This window comes from Nelumbo lutea, chromosome 7 (assembly GCF_056320005.1).
Source record: "Nelumbo lutea isolate HS-2025 chromosome 7, American lotus-T2T, whole genome shotgun sequence".
Taxonomy (NCBI): Eukaryota; Viridiplantae; Streptophyta; class Magnoliopsida; order Proteales; family Nelumbonaceae; genus Nelumbo; species Nelumbo lutea.
In genome coordinates, this window is record NC_142690.1 from 49886781 (window position 1) to 49912198 (window position 25418).

The 25418-nt window shown below is 37.2% G+C and overlaps 1 protein-coding gene across 7 annotated transcripts in view; it reads left to right on the forward strand.

Annotated features, from left to right (window-relative positions):
- Positions 1 to 3639: 3639 nt before the first annotated feature.
- Positions 3640 to 25418, forward strand: part of ABA3 (molybdenum cofactor sulfurase (LOS5) (ABA3)) — a 131517-nt gene continuing 109738 nt past the window's right edge. For 3 of the 7 annotated variants that reach the window (XR_016102535.1, XR_016102536.1, XM_088956002.1), the window contains exons 1-9: positions 3640 to 4100; positions 4191 to 4289; positions 4956 to 5014; positions 5101 to 5261; positions 7007 to 7161; positions 20757 to 20924; positions 23358 to 23484; positions 24905 to 25010; positions 25101 to 25146. Coding sequence is in view for 5 of the 7 variants with exons in the window: in XM_088956002.1 (XP_088812128.1) it covers positions 3989 to 4100; positions 4191 to 4289; positions 4956 to 5014; positions 5101 to 5261; positions 7007 to 7161; positions 20757 to 20924; positions 23358 to 23484; positions 24905 to 25010; positions 25101 to 25146 (1033 nt within the window). In the remaining 2 variants the exon portion in view is untranslated. Of the gene's footprint in view, positions 4101 to 4190; positions 4290 to 4955; positions 5015 to 5100; positions 5262 to 7006; positions 7162 to 19576; positions 19653 to 20756; positions 20925 to 23357; positions 23485 to 24904; positions 25011 to 25100; positions 25147 to 25418 lie in introns of all 7 variants that reach the window. The other 4 variants (XM_088956003.1, XM_088956006.1, XM_088956004.1 and 1 more) reach the window with 4 other exon arrangements.

Genomic DNA, 25418 nt, shown 5'->3' on the forward strand with positions numbered 1-25418 from the left:
GTCCATTAATGATTTTAAAATGTGGATTTTGAATGTGGTTCCACAATTTTGATTATGGTTTTTGGGTTAACTTTTCCATTGGTTTACAAGTAGTTTTTACTCAATCTCAAGATGTTTGATAGTGTCTCATCCAAAATATCCATTTCAAAAAGTCAATTCTTTTTTCTAAGAAAAATAAATAGAGTTTAAAAATTGATATCTGAGATTATGAGCATCTCAATATCAACAAACAAAGAAAAATACATGGGTGCCCCAATTATTCAAGGCATAATTGATAAGAAGGCTTTGAACATCACAATTAAAATTAAGAAGAAAATTTAAGGTTGGAAACTGAAAATTGTTTTTAAAGATGAAAGAGTGATCCTTATCAAATAATTTTTGAATGTAGTTCTTCTATTTATAAGGCATCAACTAGCTAGTCAGTAAGGTCTCTTGGATCAAATCCCACCTACACCTAGGTTGGGGGTTATAGGTTCGAGGAATGGGCCACCCCTAATGTGTAGCCCCATGGAGCAAAAAGAAAAGAAAAATAAATAAAAGGTAATTCCTCTATTTCAAATGATACTCAAATGAACATACCCCAAAAAATATTGATAAAATTCAAAGTCAATTCTTTTAAGGCTCAAGAAAGGCATGGGAGCAATTGTAAGACAAGTTAGAAAATGCTTTACAAATTAATGACTTTTATTTTTGGGAAAATCACTAACAAGCCCTAGAGTTTTTGGAAAATCTATAAGAAGTATTTTTTCCTTTGTGTTAATGATTTTGTATTTGAATTTGAAGGTAAATCAAGTACTTTGTTGATTATTTAAAATGAGATCAAAATAGACCATTGTTAATTTCTTGTTGAATTATATAAGAGGATAAAAATGGAATTCTTTTATGCTTCTTAAATAACTACACAACATGCCTTTTTTTTATAATGCATAATGTGTCTAAATAGACATCTATAAATTACAAAACTTAATGACTTGTAATTGAAATTGCATGGAGTATTTAGCTAGACAAATTTAATTACTCTAGACACTTGGATCTACATGTTGACTTGTAGATGAATTACAAATTACTTAGGATCTATAAGAAGTGGCAATAAATCTTTAAGGATTTTGGACTTTTTCTTGACTTAAAATACCCCTCTCTCTATTTTGAAGATATGAATTGTAAATTGAATACTATTTTTCATTTCATTCTATTCTCTCTCATCAAGTCTCATATTTAAGGTTAACTTCCATTATCTTTCATAAAATCATATGTTTAATATATTTTTTGTTTCTCATCATAAAAATTCACTAATTAAATTTGCAAATAACAATTTTAATAGTATAAAAACTTATGTATTCAAAATCAACTTGGAAACAAAACCAGTTTTTAGGTATGGTAAATAAGAAGAGTTTTTATGAATAATAGAAATGGAATACAAAATTTAAATCTTCCTTAGCAATGAAACCACTATCATGTTTGTTAAATGATGGAAAAGGAATACAAAAATTATGAAAAAAAAAAAAATTAAAGTCTACTCTATCACCCTAATAAACAAATCGAATGATTAGCTAGGTCACCATGTTGTTGGTCAAGTTAGTGCTTTTTTACAAATAAGTAATTTGGTAAAAAATGAAGCTAAAGTCCTAGTCAAGTAACTATTCAATTAGTTTGATCGGTCTTTAGGCAAGTAATGATTCAATTATCACAATAAATTGAAAATATAGATATAATCTATATATTAAGAAGATTTGATACAAATCTTTAAGTTGAAAGACAATAAATCACCAATATAGATATACAATTATTGTTGTTGTTGTTGTTATTTGAAATTGCCATGTGCAAAGCACATGCACATTTACTACTCTTGTAAAGTGGTGATGGTGTTATGAACTTGCAGAACGGAGTTTCCCTATTTTCCCTTAATATTTTTTATATATTCTATCACATCCAAGTTATAATTGGAAAACCAAGGAAGGTATTATAGACATTTAATATTAATATTAAAATCTACCTTGAATTTTTATCAAACCATATAAAATTAAATTTGAATTCGAACCAATTTTTAATTGGATTCTAATTACCTTTTTTGAATCCATTTGATACTTTAAAATAGTCCATCTGAATTCGAGATAATTGAATTGGATATCAGATCAGGCCATAGACTTTCAGGTATCATTGACAAGCCTACTTAAACCAATATCTTGTCCATAAGTAGAAGGTTGTATTAATGGACCAAGTTTAGGTTGTACACAATTTCAATTAACATCAATTTGAATATGTAGAATGGTCCAATAAGACATCAAATTGGACCAATCCAAATAAAAATATTTATCAAATTGGATTGAACCTGGTCCATCCATAATAGGTGGCACACTTCAAGTGATGTTTGGCACATGCAGGTACTTTTTTTTTGTTGTTGTTGTAATGGATAGGTGGCACACTGCAGATTTGTTCGGTCACTTGTTAGGAGTATCTCTGTTGGGAGCAGATTTAGACTCCTCACTCGAGTGGGGATATTGGAGAAAAGCCCATGTAAGGCCTCGCCCAGTGCATAACTTTGTCAAATATGTCAATAGTTAAACCAATAAAGTCATTTACTTGTTAACCAAGTCAATAGTTTTTTGCAATGGTTGGAGTGAAACATATTCTTAATTAAATTTATTACTAGTAAACATGTACGTGCATTTGCACGTGATAGTATCACCAAGATAAAACTATTTACAGTTCATGGATAGTTTTTGAATAGTTATAAGCGAACAGTTTTTGGAGTGAGAGTAAAGGACATATATGCCATTTTTTATGCCCGTTGTATATTGCTTAGATATGGGGTAAAAATGTCTAATGAAAAGTCCAGAAAATGGGGTTATTCGCTCTTTTATTAATAGTTAGATATGGTGATAGGTCAATGGATTTGACTATTTGGTTGAACAACAAATTAAAAACATGGATATACAATACAAGCAAGACGATTTAAAGTCAAAGTCTTTAAGTTGAAAGGCAATTGCCATTTAATATGGTGGCCAATTGGGTAGCCAAGTATATGTTTGGCATTGATGCTACAGTTGCAGCACCATTTTCTAAGAAAACGGAAAACGGTGCTGCTGATGTGTGGGTTGATAGCACTGTTTTTTTTTTTTTTTTTTTTTTGGAATCATTGCTACTAGATAGGATGTTTCTTAAAGCAACAACTTTTTTTGTTTGGTACCAATGCTTTTGAAAACGTTTTCTGCACTTCTACCCATTATTTAGTGCCACATCACTGCCCTATTGGTAGCAACGAGTTGCAACTCTAAGGAAACGCCAAATTTGGCGTTGCTCTAAGCCATGCCTTCTCGATTTCTAAGGTGTGGTTTGGAGTACCGTTTTATATGAAAAAACGGTTCCAAACAGATGACTATTTCCTAGAGCACCGTTTTTTCCTACGTGACACTGATGTGACACCATTGCTCTAAGAAACGATAACGATGCCAAACAGCCACAAATTTACATTGCTTTGTCACTCTTTGCTGACCTGGTCCAGTCATCGACTAACACACCAATTACTGATCTTTATTATCATATGAATGTCATCTCCGGTTTCTTTATTAGTGAGTACTTGCAAAGTGTAAAAAGGCGGCCCATTGAGTAATCGAATTTGCACTGCTTTGTCACTCTGGTGGACTTCGTCCGCGCCCAATTTACTTGTTTGGTTGTTTGATGAATGAATTGCCCATATGGTGCTTTTAAATTTCAGAAAACAAAAGTTCCATACGCTGAAAAAATTGAGCATCCGATTTCGGTTGCATTTGAAAGATAGGCTTTCCCTATCTGATTTATATCTAACACAGCCTTCGGCGTCCTTTATGGGGCCAGGCTCGAAACCCAACCGCGTCCCGAAAGCCCTCCCAAACCGGCACCTACCAAACTGCTTATCGCTTGTCTCTTCTTGTTGCCTTCTCTTGTTCCCCATCACAGAAAGAACAATCTCCTTCTCGTTTTTGCCGAATTTTTCTATTTTTAAATAATTATGGATACTCAGAAAGAAGAATTTCTCAAAGAGTTCGGTCAAGATTACGGGTACCCGAATGCTCCAAAGAACATTGACGACATCCGAGCTTCCGAATTCAAGAGATTAGGGGGTCAGATTCTTGAATTCTAATATTAAAAATTTGTGATTTTTAGAAAACCCAATTGATACTGATAACTGTATCTTTTAATGTAAATTATAGATGTTGTTTACCTGGACCACGCGGGAGCTACTTTGTACTCTGAGCTACAGATGGAAGCGATAATTAAAGATCTAACTACTAATGTTTACGGCAATCCTCGTATCCAATTTCGAATTCTGGGTTTTCCCTTATTATCTTTGATTGTCAGAAGCAGGCTTTGGTTAGCTGGTTTTTAATGTCATTCTAATGGAAGTGTTTTGAATCTATTTCGTTTTCACTCTTAATTATCTACTTCAAAGTAGTTTCAGTTGCTTAATTTTATGTTTATACTTCTCTTTTCACCAGGAAACCTCTTTTCTTTTCTTTTTAAATCATTAGAGGTGGATATTGATTGATTTTATGAAACTGCTAGAAATGGTTAATTATTATTTGTTATTATTTTAAAATTCTGTGCCACTTCTGATTTACAACTGTTTTCTTTCAACTTTGGAGACTAGTTTTTCCTTAATTTCTATTGATGGTCTCCGTATGATTATTTTCGTTACAATTGGTTTCAGTTCTGTTCCTTTGTTCCAGTTAATGTTTTAGTAAGCATTACAGCATTACCAGTTCCAAATGAATTCCTTAGTGAATTGCTTAGATTTTAGTTGATATACATTTGATGTGGTATTTTTCTTATTTGTTCTAAGAAATAAATTGTATTTAGTTTGCTCTTTATTGATATTCTATTTCTAGATCCATTGCTGGAACATATGTTGGCCCATTTCGATAGTTTTGATAGTACGGTTTTGTAATTGGGGTTTGCTTTAATTTGGAAAAATTCAGATAGTCAAAGTGAGTCCAGCTTGGCTACCTCTGAAGTTGTAAGGGCAGCACGTCAACTGGTTAGTAGGCTGAGACAGAGGTGATCTTTGATACTTAATGTATTATTTATTTCCATGCCTTTGTTGAAATATTTGGTGTGCTCCAGGTCCTTGATTACTGTAATGCATCGCCCAAAGACTACAAATGTGTATTTACTTCTGGAGCAACAGCAGCACTGAAGCTGGTTGGGGAGGCCTTCCCTTGGAGAAGAGAAAGCAGTTTCATGTACACTATGGAGAACCATAACAGTGTGCTTGGGATCAAAGAGTATCCAACCCACATAGTCATCCAATGCTTTTGTGGTTGGCTTGGTGTTATCATTTTCTTTTATTCTTTTATGGTATTCATTTTGTGTTTAATCATTATATTGTTATTTGTTGTGTCATTGGAATGCCATACCACCTCAAGCTCAAGTCCAGTTCATGTCCATTTAACCTGGGTCTTCCTGTTAATGGGCCATAAATGAGAATGTGTCCTGCAGGAAAATATTACAGATTGGACTATCCATACCATCTAATATTTTCCCACTTTCTAGATGGTTGAAAGTAGTGATTGTTGGGCTATTGTTTATTCGAGTATGCCTGTTGTTTGGTGGTTTGTACCTATGACCATCAGGTATCAGTACTTGGAAAACCAATTCGAGGAAGCACATAGTTTCTATAAGGTCTCAAACCTTTTAGACTTCCTCTTATTTAAATATGCATTGATTTTTATGAGTCCTCAAACTTTAAGATGTTCTCTTAATTCTGTTTACTGCTCCAGTGGTAATTACAGTATTATTTTCTACTTTCTATATTGGAGGTACTGATGGAAACTAATTGAATAAACTAAGCTTCCTAAAAATGACAAGAAGCACTTTTTGTACAAAAAGAAGTATCAACTGATGCTACAATTTATTTAAGTTTCATTTTTCTACTCATATCTACATATCTAGTAGAAGAAATGGTCACTTGGTTTCCCAGCTGATACAGAATGTAGATATTTATGAGCATCTTGAACTGTTGATTCATGATTCATGATACTGGGAGACTAATTTACTGGGGAAGACTTATATGCATCTTGTGTATGTTTGTGTATTCCCTCTGCTGTCACCCTAGGATAGCTTCTATCAGTTCCATCTTTGTTAATTCATGAGTTTTACAGGGGCAGAGGGTTATGTGGTATTTATCTGCTTATTCTGTAGTCTTTTCTTTTCTTCTGTTGCCAATCCAAATCATCTACACTGTAATATATGCTACATGACATGAAAATCTTCAATTTAAGTGTGCTACCACTTGAATGAGGACCATATGAACGCTCAGTGTTTTAAAAGTGAGAAGGGCAACTAAAACACAAGAAGTAACTAGAGCTTGAGGCACAAGACGCAAGGAAAGATACATGTCTAAATGCTGTGAGGCATTACTTTTGAAAAGGAAAACAAGAGGAAAGCTTAATACACAAGTATAGTAAATCTAAATTCTGAAAGAAATAAAATATTTCTAAAATCCTATTAGCTCAATTGGTTATTGTGTTTTAAGTTTTAACATGAAGGTTGTACATGGAGTGAATCACTTAAACATCATAGAACATCCTCTGATATAGTACACATTGAACATTAAATTCCATGTTAGTTTATTAAAACATAACAATAATATAGGATTGCCATACCTAAGTTCATACAAGATGCACTCTACAAAATGAGCCTTTCCTGTGAGCCTAGGTGTACCCAATATAGGTTTGCCTTTTATAATACTGATGAAGTTTATGTGAATTAACTGAAAAAGATTCAACTCACTCTTGTAAGGGATAATCTTCTATTAGGATCTACCATGCTGCAGTATGTGATGATAGCATGAAGTGTATGACATTGAGGACATTGTACTGAATGACCTGGTTTCTTCATACTGTCTTCTTGTTTAGTTTTGAGTCAAATCCATGTCACAATCAGATTTTCATATGTGTGTGTGTGTGTGTGTATACAGAGAGAGAGAGATCAATGCTTTTTTAGTTTCTTCCTACTTAAGAATATTTAGATATGCTCTCAATCAAGGAGCTATGGCTTTTGCAATAGATATTGAAGAGCCTGAGAATTATAGTGGACTACCAAGAAGGGATGCCTCTTCAATTAAGGTTTCACGCTACTCTGTGCAAAGAAGAAATGAAGCCCCAGTCCAAGAAGCGCCTGAAGGTAACCTAATTAGGGCTTTAAGCAGTTCAGGTACTTATTTAGGTATAGATAAATTCAAACTTCAGTGATTTAATATCTAATATTTATATATAATTATTTGGATATCTTGGATTTCTTTCTGGATTGGATCATATGTTGTCCTTAAAATTAGTTTAAGATTCCTCAAACTTGAAATCTTTAGTTGTAAGCATGAACAGTCCTTTATGTTTATTGCTAGGGCCAGGCAGCCAGTCCCAACAAGCCCCTCTTTTAATTGCAAGAAGACCTTGGTGGGATGCACAAGTTAGAATTTACTTGGTCCATTGGGTTTCCTTTTTTTTTTTTTTGATAAATAACTGAAAAAGATTAATTAAATAAAAAAGAAGGACGAAGATAAGGGAGAGATGAACTCTCTTAACTCTCCCCAAGCAATATCACAAGATTACCACATAGCCTAAAATAGTTGATTCCTTCCCACCCCTTGTTTAGACAATGCATTGGCAAAGCAACAAGCATCTCTTTTCACCCAAAGCATATTCACTTCCATTCCTTGTGTCAACCACTTAAACCATCTTATTTCATTAATGTAGTCTCACCAACCTAGCTCCTCTTCCTTTTGAAACCATCTCAGAATCCCCTTCAATTATCAAATTTTGAATATTCATTTCCTTGGCCTTTTGAATTCCTTCTAAAACAACTAGAATTTCAACTCTCAAAGAGTCTCCCACACCAATAGGACTTGAAAAAAGGCCAATAATTCTTCCTTCACCATTTTTGCAAGCAGGTTTTTTGTCATGATTCCCACAGATGAGACCAATTTGATGCTGTCCGAATTGAGGTGGACGAGCAGCAGATGAATTTATATGAGCTGGACCTGATGACCTGTGCACATAGAAGGTCAGAGACCCTGAGGTGGTTCTCCAGGGAGGAGAACTCCAACGCTCAAGTCAGTAAATGAGTTTGGGTGGTCAGCTAGACCGAGCTAGGAGTTCTGGAGGCTAGCGGGCAGGAGAGCTAGGAAGTGAGAGAGAGTGAAGAGGATATTACCTTGCTCAGAGTGTTCTTAATACTCGTTGGAGAGTGCCGTTATGCTCCTTTCTTGAGGGACACGTGTCATGTCTCAAGGTCATCCTTGACCGAAGTTCCAGAGGCATGCTTCTTGCTTGAGGGTCACGTTATATCTTGATCCTGACACCACATCGTCTTCAACCTCTGTTTGACTCTTCATCTCCCTTTCTGCTAATCTGATTCTCCTGATCATTTTCTACTCCCACCTTCTCCCTTCCAGTTTTATTGTTCTTATCTTCTTCTTTCTTTGCTCTCAAGATGGTCATATTCCTGGTTCAATGTATTGATACACCTCTGTGTGTTGGCAAAGGTGTATCAGTACTTTAACTGATGCGCCTTTTATTTTTTTAGTTTTTTTTCAAATTTCAGTTCTAAGTATAATTATATATATTATTTAATAAAAAATGAGTTCATGAAAACACCTGTAAACCAGTGTATTGACACTCGAAGATATGATACGATACGCTTTGTATCGGGTGTATTGTGTTGATACTTTGAACCTTGGTCATATCCTCCCCCTCTAAGATAATTCCTAGCTTGTATCTTGCCATTGTGGAGGTTTAGAAAATTAGGTTCGAAGAGTCCACTCATGGTTGAAGGAGGTGCCTACCTAATGCCAGACAACTCAAAAACAACTCTAAAATGCTCACCACAAAAGGACAATAGATTAACAAATGGTAAGCCTTTTCCCCATCAGCAAAAAGCAGAAGGGGCAATTATGAGGATAAACTCCAAATTGGTCTCTCCTTGGAAGATTCTCACAAGTGTTAATTTTCAAGTGATAGACTTCCCAACAAAAGGTACTCACTTTAGGTGGTGCAGGTCTACTCCAAAATCTGAACACAGAAAAATATTTGAGGAGAGAAAGAAGTAAGCAAGGCATCCAAGAAAGAACAACAAGAAAAGGATCCTGAAGAGGAGATAAACCAAATTCTCCCATCAGTTTTACAAGGATCAAGGGGCACTCCTTCCAAAACTTTAAGGAGACCTTGCACACAAAGAATCTCAGAGTTCCTCAAATCCCTTCTGAAACTAAAGTCCCAATTGAATCCTGCCCGGGATGAAGATACAAGTTGATAAACAACCAAGTTCTTGAGAGAGGATAGATCGTACAAAAAAGATTTTTGAACAAATCATCCTCCACCAGATTGTATGAACTGGGGTAATTGATGATTATATTTTCTTTTATCTTTTTTGGTAAACTCTTTATTACTGATAGAAGAATATTGTATGGATGTGCTTATATGTCAGGTTTTTGGAATGATTGTGTTAGACACCTTGTATTGTGTTGCATATTGATATACATATTGATTATTCATAGCATAGATTCATACTTGACTCGGACACATATTGATATGAGTATCACGTTTTTTTGGCTTTGATGATGTATCACCGTTTTTTTTTTTTTGTTTTTCTTTGCTTCTAGTTGGGTCAGATGTGCTCTAAGCCAGCAACCATTTTTGTCACTGACACCTTCAAGAGAAGAGAGGAAGGCCATTTTAGTTTCAGAGACTGGGGGGGGGATGACTCCATTGGCATTTTGTAAACATGCAGGGAGAGAGAGAGAGAGGTGGGGGTGGGTGGGGCATGACCGAGCTTATTTACCAGTCTTGTTCTCCTAGAAAATTTGAAGGATCCATTTGGTCAGAGATAATAAAGGCAATATTGAGATTTTGAAAAAAAAACCTTAAACCACACATATATCATGTGCTAACAGATATGTATGGAGAGTTAACTTGAGGTTTTTGTATATGATTGAGGGTTTCTTGCCCCTCCTCTTTTCATTAATACTATACTATCTTATTATCTATCAAAAAAAAAAATTAGGAGGTTTTTGTCTGCTGACATCACCCAACACGGGAGTTCTAACTCCAACTTGAAAAGTTAGGGGATGTTTCAGTATTTAGGTGAAAACTCAGGGGAGGTTCAAGTCTTTTACCCTAAAAAGTTATAGTTTGGTGTAACCATGATTACATGGTTCAAAGAGTAAGGAGAAACAGAGAATACAATGTAAGAGGGGATTGGGGAGAAAGAAGTTATAAAGTGTACACCGTATTCTAATCATACACTTATTTTTAAGAGTACAAAAAGACAATGGTTCCCCTAATAAGTGAAGAACACAAATAATAAGAAAACAACTGGCTATTAACTGGCTGCAGGTTGGTCTTCAGCCCTAATGTAAGTAGACACAATTCTTTGGAATCAACTTTTTCTATGATGAAGTGTTTATTCACCTCAGTGTATTTTGAGCATTGCCTTGCTGTTACAATTCAGACTCAGAGATCCATTTCTGCCAACATGATCTTTAGGAATAGCGTTTTTGGCACACTACGAGCCATAGCTTTGGAGTCAGATTCAGCACTAGATCTTGCAACAACAAATTTTTTTTTTTCCTTCTTTTTGATCAATAACTGTTATGTTTTATTAAAATATCAAAACAGAGTACAGTCAAGCATGGAAGTTGGGAGACATAAGCTCTCTTAACACTCCCACTGAATCTCAGTTCAAGTTACAACTGGGCCCAGAAAAGATGTTCTCTATCCGTCCCTTGTTTTGTTAATACATCAGCAAAAGAATTTGCACTTCTTTTGACCATATATCCTAGGGTAGTTTCCTAGGTTCCATAACCATCTTTCCTTAATAATTATCCATAATTTTCATAAGAGAAGTATAAATTTCATGTGTAAGTCTAGAAAATCAACATTTTATGAGAAGAAAAGAACAAAGGAAAGAAAATTCATAAAATATAGGGGCTGAACCCCTACTTTTGTTATATAGGAAAAGAAGAAAAGAAAAGGTGGAAGAAGAAAAAGAAGTTGTGGAAGAAGAAATTGTGTTGATTAGACAAAATTTTAAGTTCTTCCCTTGCTTATTTATTTATTTATTTTTGATAAATGATTTAAGATTTATTAGAACATAGTTAAGTATCACAAGATTACAGAGTACAGCCAGCGGAGGTGCGAGATGCAGCCCCAGCCATATAACCAGATTACAACTGAGCCCAGAATAATTCAGACTTATGCACCCCCTGTTTTGCAAAGAAGTCAGCCATCCCGTTAGCTGACCTCCTTTCCCACTGGACTTAAATTGTCATATATCTGACCAGCCACTTAAATCTTTTCACATATTCTTTGTATTTCCAAATTACAGTTTCAGGTTCCTTCAACCACCTTATTACCAGTTTAGAGTCACCTTCAATTAACAATCTATCATAATTTAAATCTCTAGCAAGCTTTACTCCTTGCAGGACTGCTTGGAACTCTGCAAGAACCGAGTCCCCTACTCCAACTGGACTTGAGAACACAGCAATAACATGACCTTTGTAGTTTCTAAAAACTCCCCCTATACCAGTCGGGCCTGGGTTCTATAGGCTGCTGCTATCAAAGTTCAGTTTGATAAATCCTTCATCCGGTGGTTTCCAGCCCACAACAGGTTTACTCCTTGTAGCAGAACTTCTAGGTACAGCTTCCAAATTTCTCCACATATCATCAAAAGAGAAATCAGAAAATAACTTTAGAGACTTGGCCCACATTAAAGTTCTATATAAGATGCAATACAGAACTGCTTCCTTCTTTCTTTCTTTATCATTGAACACTCTACCATTTCTTTGTCAGAAGATGGTAGCAGTTTTCTCCACTTGCTTTACACAAAGTACACCAGTTAGGGGACAGGCACATAAAGGGTCTGTTAGAATGTTAGAGTGATGTTCGGCTGATAAGGGTTCTTATTAGCCCATTCTTATGTTTAACTTATCTTGTAACTGGGCCTGTGTTAATGGGCCTAATCCTGTTTAATGATTTAAGTCATCTGGGTGTTCCATCACTAATCAGGGGTATCCCAGTAATTTCTTGTACCTTGTACTACATTCATCTATAAATAAAAGACTGGTCAACTGGCTAGTACAGTTTGACATTCTCTTCAGTTCTGTGGTTCTCTTTTCTTCCTTGCTACTTTGAGTATAGCTCTTCAGATTACATGGTATCAGAGCATTAGCTCCTTCCTGGTTTCAGCAGGCGCACTCTCTTCTCTTGCTGTCTTTGCATCTTCTCTCTTCCTTTTCTGGGTTGCTGCAGTAAAGACCTAGGAGTGTAAGAGAGTAAAGCAAGTTCGAACCTAGGGTTTCTCTTGGTTGTAGGATTCAAGGGAAGTAAGACCCAGAAGTAGATGTTCTACTAGATTATTTCCAGCAAGTAGTAGCTATTGGGCTACTAAGAGAGGTCTGTATAGGACAGACCTGGTTGATGACTGATTCAGCAGTCCTAGCACTACCCAAAAGGGGGAGAGCTTCCTCTACAGTTGCAGCTTCGTGCTCCAGCAAGACTTGTGCAGAACAAGTGGTAAAGACTTAGCTTCTTCTACAGTTGCAGCTTCGGTGCATCAGCAAGACTCTTACAGAACTGTGGCAACTTCAGTTACTGATTTTCTTTAGGTCGGTTATCAGCCCTACTTCTGCACTACACAGTTGCAGCCTTAAACATTTACCAGCACTGTGAACTGGTTCAGTTACAGACCTTTACTTGCTACTGTACCCGAACTATGAACACTTCTACCAGCACTGTGAACACTATGACCACTTCGGCCAGTCCTTAACAGAACCACCTACAGTGCTGTGAACAACTCTTGGACTGAAGTCAGGATGTCCTCACTATCCGGTGAAGTTTCCTCTAGAGATAACAAACCCGTCACAAGGTCCTCAAACCTGGAAAACCCTAATCTACACAACTTGCAGATTACAAGTGTGCTGCTGGATGAGTATAACTTCAGAGAGTGGTCTGTCTCTGCAATGCTGTTCATTACCTCTCGTGATCTCACAGGCTATTTGGATGGAGACAAGAAACAACCAGAAATTGGTAGTCTTGAATACACCGTGTGGCGCAAGGAAAATGCCACAGTCATGTCTTGGTTGCTGGCCTCTATGACTCCTAGGGTGGCCAGAACTGTTCATCACTTCCCTTCAACTGCTAAAATTTGGGAGAAAGTATCTAAGACATATGGCCAGAAAAAGAACAATGCTAGAATCTACAGGATGAACCAAGACATTGCAGCCCTAAGGCAAGGAGACATGTCCGTGGCAACCTACTTTGCAACACTGGAAGGCCTCTGGGAAGAGCTTGACCACCACTTGATTTTGGATTGGGAAAATGCCAATGATAAGGAGAGGCATGACAAGCAGATTGAGGAGGGTAGAGCCTTCAAGTTTCTGGCGGGTCTTGACCCTGTATATGAAGGTATAAGGTCACAAATTCTAGGGAGAGATGAATAACCTGAGCTTCACCATGTCTACTACCTGGTGAGGAATGAAGAAGTAAGGAGAAAGGAGATGCAAGTTGACTCCTAGACACAGTCAACAAAACTACCTAGAGAACATTCAGCCTTAGTCTCCACTAAGGGTAATAGATTTTCAGACAAGAAGTCCCTCAAGTGTACCCATTGTGGTGGTGAGAAACACACAAAGGAGAAATGTTGGGTCTTGTAAAAAGACAACTGCTCTGTGAAAGGACAAAAGGCAACATAAGGGCCACACAGCAAGTGGGAATCTTGCCACCAACAACAGTAGTGACAACTTACAGAGTACTCAGACAGTGTCCTCTTTCACCGCAAGGCAGGCTGCCGACTCCTCTGGACCAAGTACTTCGGGCTTCACAGCTAGTGAGGTAGAGGTTCTCAGTTGGGCATTAGCCCGTCTGAAGAACAGTTTTTTAGCTTCCACCTCTCTTGCCAAATCAGGTACAACCTCTGCATTTAGTGCAACTAGTTCCATTAATTCTACCTCTTGGGTGATTGATTCCGGAGCCACTGACCATATGACACATGTGTCCTCCTTATTCTCTACATATCATTTGTTGTCTGGCCAGGATAAGATGAGAGTAGCTGATGGGTCCCTCTCCACCATCTTTGGAAAGGGGGTGGTTGACCTAAGCAAGGATCTCTCTCCTAAATCAGTCCTACATGTTCCTAGTCTTACTTAAAATCTATTGTCTGTTTCAAAGCTTACAAAAAATTTGAACTGCAGTATAACTTTCTTTCCTTCTGATTGTGTCTTCTAGGACAAATTGATGAGGAGAACGATTGGGAGTTGTCATGAGTATGGGGGTCTCTACTATTTTGATGAAGATGTCAGCTCAACCTTGCAAGCTTCTACTACTAGTCCGAAAAGTGTGGAGTCAATAGCTAGGTTGCACTTGTGGCATGCTAGGCTAGGCCATTTGTTCTTTTCTTCTTTAGCAATGTTGTTTCCCGAATTATGTAAGGGCATTCCGAGTTAGAGTTTAATTTGTGATGTGTGTCAAATGTCAAAACAATGTAGATCAATGTATCCAATTTCTAGTAATGAAATTCAAGCCCCTTTTGATTTGGTTCATTTTGATGTTTGGGGTCCTTCACCCATTGTTTCCATTGATGGCTTCCGTTACTTTATCAGTTTTATTGACCATTATTCTCGGTGCACTTGGATTTATCTGTTGAAAGGACGTGATGAAGTTCCCCGGATAACTATGATGTTTCGCAAGATGGTTGAAACACAATTTGATAAAAAGATCAAGCAATTTCGTTTAGACAACGCAGTTGAATACTTTGAAAGATCCCTGAACTCAATAATGGAAGATGCAGGCATGTTACATCAATCATCATGTGCTTACACCCCTCAGCAAAATGGGGTTGCTGAGCGCAAGAACAGGCACCTATTGGAGACAGCTCGAGCCCTTCTTTTCCAGCACAATGTGCCCAAGCAATATTGGTCTCAAGCTATTCTCACTGCATCATACCTGATAAATCGGATGCCATCTAAGGTGCTGGGTATGAAGACCCCTTTCTCTGTTTTGTGTCTCACTCTTCCAGAATTTCCTCTTTCCCCACGGGTTTTTGGCTGTGCATGCTTCATACATGTGAAGGATCCAAAGAAAACCAAGCTGGATCCTAAAGCTACAAAGGAAATATTTTTGGGGTACTCTCCTATGCAAAAGGGGTATAAGTGTTATGATCCTGTCTCCAAGAAAGAATGTCACCAGAGATGTAGTCTTTTTTGAGTCTCAACCCTATTTCCAGTCTTCTCAAAATCCTCTTCAGGGGGAGAGTAGTGGGTTGGAAGAGGATTCTCATTCTCCCTTCTTTTTTGTTCCCATTTCATCACCTTCCACTACTACTAGCTGTAACATTCCAGGTCAACCTAGTGAGACTCCCACTGTGCCAGTTACTTCTCCAGATTCGGCTGATGCTTCTGAAGGTTCTAGTAAACAAGAGAAAGAGATACTTACATATAGTAGAAGGAAGAAGGCCCCTCAACCTCATGATTGCAACCAGTTGAACTCAGATCAACCCGTCTCTGCAATCCAAGGTAATTCTGACTCACTCAATTCAGATTTGGATCTTCCTATTGCTCTCCATAAGCCTATTCGTTCTTGTACCACTCGGCATCCCATAACTGATTATGTTTCTTACTCACACTTATCTCCTGCCTATCATTCCTTTGTGTCTGCCCTTTCCTCTGTATGTGTCCCTTCTAGGTATTCAGAGGCGGCATCTGATCCAAGGTGGAAAGAAGCCATGAATGAGGAGATGAAAGCCCTAATGAAAGCAAGGACGTGGGAATTGGTGGACCTGCCAGAGGGGAAAGGCACTGTTGGGTGCAAGCGGGTATTTACAGTAAAGCACAGGGAAGATGGGTCAATTGAGAGGTACAAGGCCAGACTTGTGGCAAAGGGATTTACACAAAAGGAAGGAATTGACTACAAGGAAACCTTTGCCCCAGTAGCAAAGCTCAACACAATCAGGGTTCTACTGTCATTAGCAGCAAAATTCTCTTGGGAACTTCATCAGCTGGATGTGAAAAATGCCTTCCTAAATGGTGATTTTCATGAAGAGGTATTCATGGAACCCCCACCTGGATATGATGTTTGAAAGAAGGTATGTAAACTAAGGAAAGCATTATATGGTTTGAAGGAATCTCCCCGGGCATGGTTTGAGAGACTTTGTTTGGCCATGAAGAAAGTAGGGTACACTCAGAGTAGTGCAGATCATACATTGTTTACAAGGAGACAGGATAACAAACTTACAACACTCATTGTGTATGTGGATGATATGGTGATTACTGGAAATGATGTGAAAGAGATGAAGAGGCTGAAGGAGTTCTTAGCTTCAAAATTTGAGATCAAAGACCTGGGAAATCTGAGATACTTTATTGGGATTGTAGTTGCTAGATCAAGAGAAGGAATCTACATATGTCAAAGAAAGTATGTGCTAGATCTCTTAGAGGAAACATGCATGATGGGGTGCAGGCCCGCAGACACTCCAATAGAACCAAGCCATGGATTGGATTAAAAGAATCAATGGGTGAGGAATACTGTGATAAGGAAAGGTACCAAAAATTGGTAGGAAAACTGATATACTTATCCTTACTCGGCCAGACATTGCCTATGCAGTGCATGTTGTCAGTCAATTCATGCACTCACCAAAGGCCCCTCATATGAGAGCAGTGGAAAGAATCCTCAGATACTTGAAGACTTGCCCAGGGAAAGGAATTCTATTCAGAAAAAACAGTGGACTTGAAATTGAAGCCTACATTGATGCTGATTGGGCCGGTTCTGTTGGAGACAGAAAATCAACCTCAGGTTACTGTACATTCTTGGGAGGAAACCTAGTCACATGATGCAGTAAGAAGCAGAATGTTGTGGCTAGATCAAGTGCAGAAGCAGAATATTGGGCTATGGCACACGGGGTTGCTGAACTCTTATGGCTCAGAACTCTCCTTGATGAGCTTGGTATCAAGACTGAGGGTCATCTCAAGTTGTATTGTGATAATAAAGGTGCTATCAACATTGCCAACAATCCCGTGCAATATGACAGGACAAAACATATTGAAATTGATTGACACTTTGTCAGAGAGAGAATTATTTTAGGAGAATTCTGTGTGTCTTATACTCCATCAGAGATGCAGATTGTAGATGTATTAACAAAAGGGTTGGCATCAACAAAGTTTAGGGACATATTTGGCAAGCTAAACATGATTGATATCCATGCTTAGCTTGAGGGGGAGTGTTAGAATGTTAGAGTGATGTTCGGCTGATAAGAGTTCTTATTAGCCCATTCTTATGTTTAACTTATCTTGTAACTGGGCCTGTGTTAATGGGCTTAATCCTGTTTAATGATTTAAGTCATCTGGGAGTCCCATCACTAATCACGGGCATCCCAGTAATTTCTTGTACCTTGTACTACATTCATCTATAAATAAAAGACTGGTCGACTGGCTAGTACAGTTCGACATTCTCTTCAGTTCTATGGTTCTCTTCTCTTCCTTGCTACTTCGAGTATAGCTCTTCAGATTACAGGGTCTTCTTTTTTGCAAAACATCCAAAGTGCTTATTTTCCCATGGAAAACGTCCCAACACAAAGCCCCAATTAGAATTTGATCACAATTATTCTTTCTTTCACAATTAGAATTTGATCAGTTGTTTGTATGTTCTTCAAAAACGCCCCTGATTAGGCAAGATAATGGTAGGGAGAGCTTACCTAATCCTTAGAGATAGCACCTTAGCTTTAATTTTATACACATTATTTGTGAAGCTAATAGGTCTAAAGTCTCTAGGATGGGATGCATTGAACTTCTTGGGAACCAAAGCAATAAAGGTGGAGTTTAAACCTGAATTTATCACTCCCCTCCCAAAAAAATCATCGAATACTTATTGAATATCCTCTTTCAGTTTGTCCCAACAAGCTTGACAGTGATGTTATTGTTGGAAGATTTCTGTAATTATGTATTATATTTGATTTTGTGCTATTTTAAGTAGTTGAGAGATTTGTGAGCTGTACAAATTTTTAAGGAATCAGCTTTATCTTCCCTTTAATTAGGGAGATATGTTACCTAGTTTGTTTCCTTTAATTAGGGAGATTTGTTACCTAGTTTGTATCCTTTAATTAGGGAGATTTGTTACCTAGTTTGTTTCCTAGAGAGAGCTATAAATTTCGATGTACAGAAGCATAATGATAGATCCCATTCTTCATATCTTTCTGTCTCTTCTTTATGGTATCAGAGCAGAAAAGACCTAGGGTTTGTTTCTGCATTTCTGTCCCTAAAAATGTCTGAAGTCACGTCCAATTCTCAGCCTTCTCAGCTTGAGCCTTAGATTGTCCGGAATCTGCCTGAAATTTACTCTATTCAGATCACTACAATCCGACTAAATGGTGACAACTTTCTCCGGTGGTCACAATTTGTTCGCATGTATCTCAGAGGGAGAGGGAAAATTGGCTATATCATAGGAGACACGAAGAAGCCTGATGTGAAGGATCCAGCCTATGCTGTTTGGGATGCTGAAAATTCCATGGTGATGACTTGGTTGGTTAACTCCATGATTGAAGAGATAGGTGCAAATTATCTCTGCTATTCTACAACCAAGGAATTATGGGACAATGTCTCACAGATGTACTCTGATTTGGAGAATCAATCCCAAGTGTACGAATTATCTCTACAACTCGGAGATATTCGCCAAGGTGAAAACTCTGTGACTAAGTATTTTAATTCTCTTACGAGTGGAAGTCACCTGATGACTGCAATTATCACAAGAAGATGGTGAATGTTGGCCGAGTCTTCAAGTTTCTTGCAGGTTTAAACGTTGAATTCGATGAGGTTCGTGGCCGAATTATTGGAAGAAACCCTCTGCCCCCAATTGGTGAAGTATTTGCAAAAGTACGTAGAGAAGAAAGCCGGAGACAAGTGGTGCTTGGAAAGAAGGCTGTAGGTACAACCGGACCTGTGGAAGAGTCAGCCTTGATTATTTCCGAGGCCCAAGTCAGTCGAAAGTCAGCCCAAAATCAGCAGGTTGGAGACAAGAATAACCTACGCTGTGATTACTGTGGGAAACCTCGCCATACCCGAGAGAATTGTTACAAACTGCACGGGAGACCACCCAATTGGAGGGTGAACAAACCTGGTGGACAGAATATACCTACAGCAAACAAGGCTGAATCATCCCCATTCAGCAAAGAGCAAATAGATCATCTACTTAAACTTCTAAAATCTTATTCATCACCTAATACTCCTGTCGGGTCTATGGCACAAATAGGTAGCAATTCTTTGGCATTCTCAATGCTAGGAAAATCCGACCTTTGGATCATAGATTCAGGGGCCTCCGATCATATGACAAGTTGCTCTAACCTATTTAGTTCCTATTATCCTTGTTCTTTTGAAAAAGTGAGAATAGTTGATGGTAGTCTTTCATCTATTACAGGCAAAGGAAACATTAAAATTTCAGAAAAAATTACTCTGAAATCTGTTTTACATGTTCCAAAACTTGCCTACAATCTTCTTTCTGTCAGCAGATTGTCGAAAGATACTAATTGCTCCATTCTTTTTCTTCCTTCCACTTGTGTTTTTCAGGACCAGAACTCGAGGAAGATGATTGGAACTGCTAGAGAGATAAATGGACTCTACTACTTTGATGAAACCTCTATTGGTAATAAAAAAGTTCATGGTTTAAGTAGTACGAGTTCAATCCATGTCTGTGATCAAGTTATATTATGGCATAGAAGATTAGGACATCCTAGTTTTCCATATCTCAAATATTTATTTCCTAAAGTGTTTAAAGGAGTTGATTGGTTAAAACTTCATTGTGAGTCTTGTCATTTGGCTAAAGATCATTGTGCTTTATTTCCAATAAAACCTTATTCTGCTTCAAAACCATTTTATTTGTTACATAGTGATGTTTGGGGCCCATCTAAGGTTAACACACTTTCTGGAAAAAAATGGTTTGTGACTTTTATTGATGACCATACAAGGGTATGTTGGGTTTACTTGTTGGAAAGGAAATCAGAGGTTGAACAAAGATTTAAAGAATTTTTCCTAATGATTGAAAATCAATTTCAAACCAAAATTGGTATTCTAAGATCAGATAATGGGATTGAATACTTTAACAAATACTTAGGAGCATTTCTAACCGAAAAAGATATTATCCATCAATCAACTTGTCGTGACACACCACAACAGAATGGAATTGCTGAAAGAAAAAATAGGCACCTTCTTGAGGTAGCTAGAGCCATCATGTTTTCTATGAATGTACCTAAATATCTCTAGGGAAATGCTCTCCTAACTGCATGTTATCTGATAAATAGAATGCCATATCGAGTTTTAAAATATGAAACTCCTTTACAGAATCTAAAAAATTGTTTTCCCACATCTCGAATAACTACGGGTCTTCCTTTAAAAGTGTTTGGTTGTGTCTGTTATGTGTATATACCAAATGTTTTTCGACCAAAACTGGATCCAAAAGCTGAAAAATGTGTGTTTCTTGGTTATGCATCTAATAAAAAAGGGTACAAATGCTTTAATCCAGTTACAAAGAAATTTTTTGAGAGTATGGATGTACACTTTGTTGAGGACCAACCTTTCTTTCAAAAAAATTCTCTTCAGGGGGAGAACATAAGTAAGGAAGATAATTTTTGGGAAACTTTACCTATTCTAGAAGAATTTATACCTTTGATTAATTCTGATAAGCAAGGTTCGGAAACAATTGTTGAAAGAATGGAACCTAGTGATGGTACTCTTAATCCAAATTTGCCAGATACTACGTTATCAGAGACAGGGGGAGAAGTACTTCAAACGGATCACAATCCTCATCCTGAGCTTCAGTTTTATACCAGGAAGAAGTTTCACAAAAGTACTACTGTTCCAGTTGTTCCTACAGCAGAAGTCCAATCCAATTTGCCGAGTGAAGATCCTACAACTCAGAGTAATCCTTCTTCTACCCCTATTCCGTCTTTATCTAATGATTTGCCTAATCTGTCTTCTTCAGATCTTGACATTCCAATTGCATTAAGAAAAGGTACCCGAACTTGCACAAAACATCCTATTGCAAAATACTTGTCATATGAGAAATTATTACATACTCATAAAGCATTTGTGTCTAGGATTTCTAATCTGTATGTGCCAAGAACTGTTCAGGAAGCATTAGATGATCCGAAATGGAGGTTAGCTGTGATGGAAGAGATGAATGCTCTTAGAAAGAGTAATACATGGAGTATTATGATCTACCCCATGACAAGAAGACAGTTGGGTGCAAATGGGTGTTTACAGTAAAGTGCAAGGCTGATGGAAGTGTGGAGAGATACAAAGCAAGACTTGTAGCAAAAGGATTTACCCAAACTCATGGTATAGACTACCAAGAGACTTTTGCTCCTATTGCTAAAATTAACTCTATCAGAATATTTCTTTCCCTTGCAGTTAATTTTAACTGGCCACTTTGTCAGTTCGATGTCAAGAATGCATTCTTGAATGGAGACCTAAAGGAAGAAGTATATATGGACCTACCATTAGGTTTTGAAGAAAGTCTTGGAAGAGGCAAAGTTTGCAGGTTAAAAAAATCCCTATATGGGCTAAAGAAATCACCAAGAGCTTGGTTTGAACGATTTGGGAATGCAATAAGGCGGCACGACTTCTCACAAAGTCAAGCTGATCATACTTTATTTTTCAAGCACTCCACCGAAGGTAAAATAGCTATTTTGATAGTGTATGTAGACGATATTATCATGACTGGGGATGATTTATTTGAAATCAACAAGTTGAAGAATAAGCTTGAGGCTGAATTTGACATTAAAGACCTGGGAAAACTTAAATAATTTCTCGGAATGGAGTTTGCAAGGTCCAAGGAGGGAATCTTTATCAACCAACGCAAATACATTATTGATTTGCTTAAGGAGACAGGGATGACAGGTTGTAAAGCCGCAGAAACTCCAATGGACCCAAATATGAAGTTAAAAGCAGTAACAGTAAATGAGGTGGTTGATCGAGAACGTTATCAAAGATTAGTTGGAAGACCAATCTATTTGTCGCACACAAGACCTGACATAGCCTTTGCAGTAAGTGTAGTAAGTCAGTTTATGCATTCACCTGGACCTACTCACTTTGAAGCTGTGTTCAGGATTTTGAGATATCTGAAAGGAACTCCGGGGAAAGGACTCTTGTTCAAAAATAGGGGTCATCTCCAAGTCGAAGCCTACACAGATGCAGATTGGGTAGGTGATATAAATGATAGAAGATCTACTTCAGGTTACTGCACTTTGGTAGGAGGGAATTTGGTCACCTAGAGAAGCAAAAAACAGAGTGTTGTAGCAAGGAGTAGTGCAGAGGCAGAATTCCGCTTTGTTGCACATGGCTTTTGTGAAGTGTTATGGATCAAAAGGCTCCTAGAAGAATTGAAGGTTCCTACACCAACACCTATTAAAGTCTATTGTGATAACAAGGCAGTTATTTCCATAGCTCATAATCCAGTTCTACATGATAGAACAATGCATGTATAAGTGGATAAACATTTCATCAAGGAGAAGATAGATAGTGGTGTGATATGCATGTCCTACATACCCACCACGAGCCAAGTAGCAGACATTCTCACCAAAGGGCTTCCTAGGGCACAGTATGAGAACTTAGTTAGCAAGCTTGCCATGAGTGATATATTCCTGCCAGCTTGAGGGGGAGTGTTGGAAGATTTCTGTAATTATGTATTATATTTGATTTTGTGCTATTTTAAGTAGTTGAGAGATTTGTGAGCTGTACAAATTTTTTAGGAATCAGCTTTATCTTCCCTTTAATTAGGGAGATATGTTACCTAGTTTGTATCCTTTAATTAGGGAGATTTGTTACCTAGTTTGTTTCCTAGAGAGAGCTATAAATTTCGATGCACAGAAGCATAATGATAGACCCCATTCTTCATATCTTTCTGTCTCTTCTTTAGTTATTCTACTAGTTCAAACTTCAAACTAGAAGAGAGGGCACAAGAATTCAGGGGTGTCAATAGAACGAATTGACCCCCACCCCCAAAGAATCTTATATATATATATTAATGATATGTAGCTAACTTCCCAAATCCAGCTTTATAAGGTTTATTTGTGATAAGCATGCTACATTTGTCTATTTAATAGTGGGTTAAAGAAGAAAATAAAAGAGCATGTAATAGTGAAAAAGTGCTGCTCATAAGAGCTGATGTACATGGAAATTTTTGAGCTGACTTTGGAAACAAATCATAATTCATAAAATTTATCAGAGGAGTGTCAGAATTTTTCATGTAATGAATTGGAGCCTGCTCACCATAAAATCTTTAAAAATTAAATGAGGAGGTAGTCTGTCTCCTATCTTCGGTCCCTTTCAATATGCGCTTTGCTGGTTGCAGGTAATATTTACAATTTATTTGCATTTCCATCAGAATGCAATTTCTCTGGTAGGAAATTTAGCCTCGACCTGGTGAAGATTATCAAGGAAGATTCTGAGAGAGTTCTGGAAGGCCCACCACATAACAAGTACATAAATTCATACATTTTTTTTTCTTTTTTTTTTTTTGCTAATGTGTTGTACTTTTGGAATATAACAATTTACTTTCTGCTTTCTGAAAATCAATTCTCTCTCAACTGAACAAATTTTTGGTATAGCTATCTTAGTCGAACTTGAAAAGTTCCACAATACAACAAAAGATGGAAATGTGAGGAACCACCTCCCCATCCACACATAAATGTATCTAGTGCATCAGCATTTTTCTCACTATGTTTGCAGATGCCAACTGTTGTTGTATAAGTTCGAGTACCTTAAATTCTATTGGAACCTGGTACTTTAAAAATATAAATAAAATAACTTAAAGGAGTTTGTTTATTGTTATAGTCACTTGGAAATCTGAATCCAAAGAATAGAAGTGGAAATTTTTAAGCACTCTGGAAGGCAGGAAAATGGAGAAAAATTATTACTTGATCCTTCCTCCTACCAACTGTTCTGGTCAGGGATGGAAGGACAAGAACTTGAATGATGAAAGTCTAGACATAAACCCAACTTGGAAATAACTGTCAAAGCACCTCTTTTGGGCCTCATTGAAGATCTGCTTCTAGCATATTTCCCAGCACGGCCCTTTCTCAATACAAGCAGTGGAAGAACTTTTCCAATTAGCACAACTATAGAGCCAAATGAGGCTACTCATTGCGTCTCAGAGGGCTATCATTTTCTCATCATCTCATTTAGAGGGTGTCTTCAGTTTTTGTAGAGGGGTCTGTCTTGTCTTTATTCATTTCATTATTTTTCTCTCTTTTGGTTCCTTAACTCTAATGCCTTCCAGGTTAGTAGTTTCTTTTTCATCTTGCAATTGCAGAAGAGTGTTGGCCTATCATTTTTCACGCGTAGAGCAATTGTTCAATGGCTTGTCCCAATATGCTTCAATTGAAAGCAGTATATACAACATTGGAACATATTTGCAGAAATATTACATGGTTCTCCAAATTGTGTATAGTATAAGACGATGTAAACAATTTAAAGTGTGAATGTTCTATGCCTGTATTTGTACTGTATCCTTGGATTAATTTGGTTTGGTCTAATGCATAAATAATTTTAGTCATCCTTTTTCATAAGAAATTTTAGTTCTGTGACATCTTCTATTCATGTATCAAGTCCTGAGTTCCTTTTTGTGTCATGTAATGATTTTGTTGAGCATCTATGTTATTTTTACTATTTTCTCTTCTTTATTATATAGGGGCATTATTATCATTTTGTATGCTTTATTATTTTTATTTGATAGATAATTTGTATGCTTTATTATATGAAGTTGAATGAATCGGTAATTACCCTATTCCTGGTTTCATCACTTTCTTCTCTTCTTCTGGTGTTCTCCTTTTCCTCTTTCACTCTTGCTTCTTCCACACTAATTTATCTTACTGATTTCCATTTCCAATGTTTGAGAAGCAGGGGGTGCTGGATGGTCTTGATTGATGCTGCGAAAGGTTGTACCACACAACCACCAGATCTGGCTAATTTTCCCGCAGATTTTGTTGTCATCTCATTTTATAAGGTATCTAGGTATTTTCTTACACTCAAATAAAGATACATAAGATATGCTATCTTCAGATGCTCATCATCCTCTTCATATCGTCTTGTTCAGATATTTGGCTATCCAACTGGGCTTGGTGCTCTCATTGTTCATACGGGTAAGCTCATTTTTTGTTCCATACTAGTCTTCTCTGATTCATGTTTTAGTTATAGGCAAAACCAACTTTTTATTCTTGGAAAGTGGGAAATGATTGCACGATGGATTTGTAGAAGTTGCATCCATATTCTAATTTATGATCATTGATAGCATGAGCGATGGAGATTTTTAGCATGTATTTTTTTAACAATAAGTCTTTTCAGTTGTTTAAGTTGATTTTGGAAATTATAACCTAGGGTTTGACTATGATACCAAAAAGACATCGTACTGGAA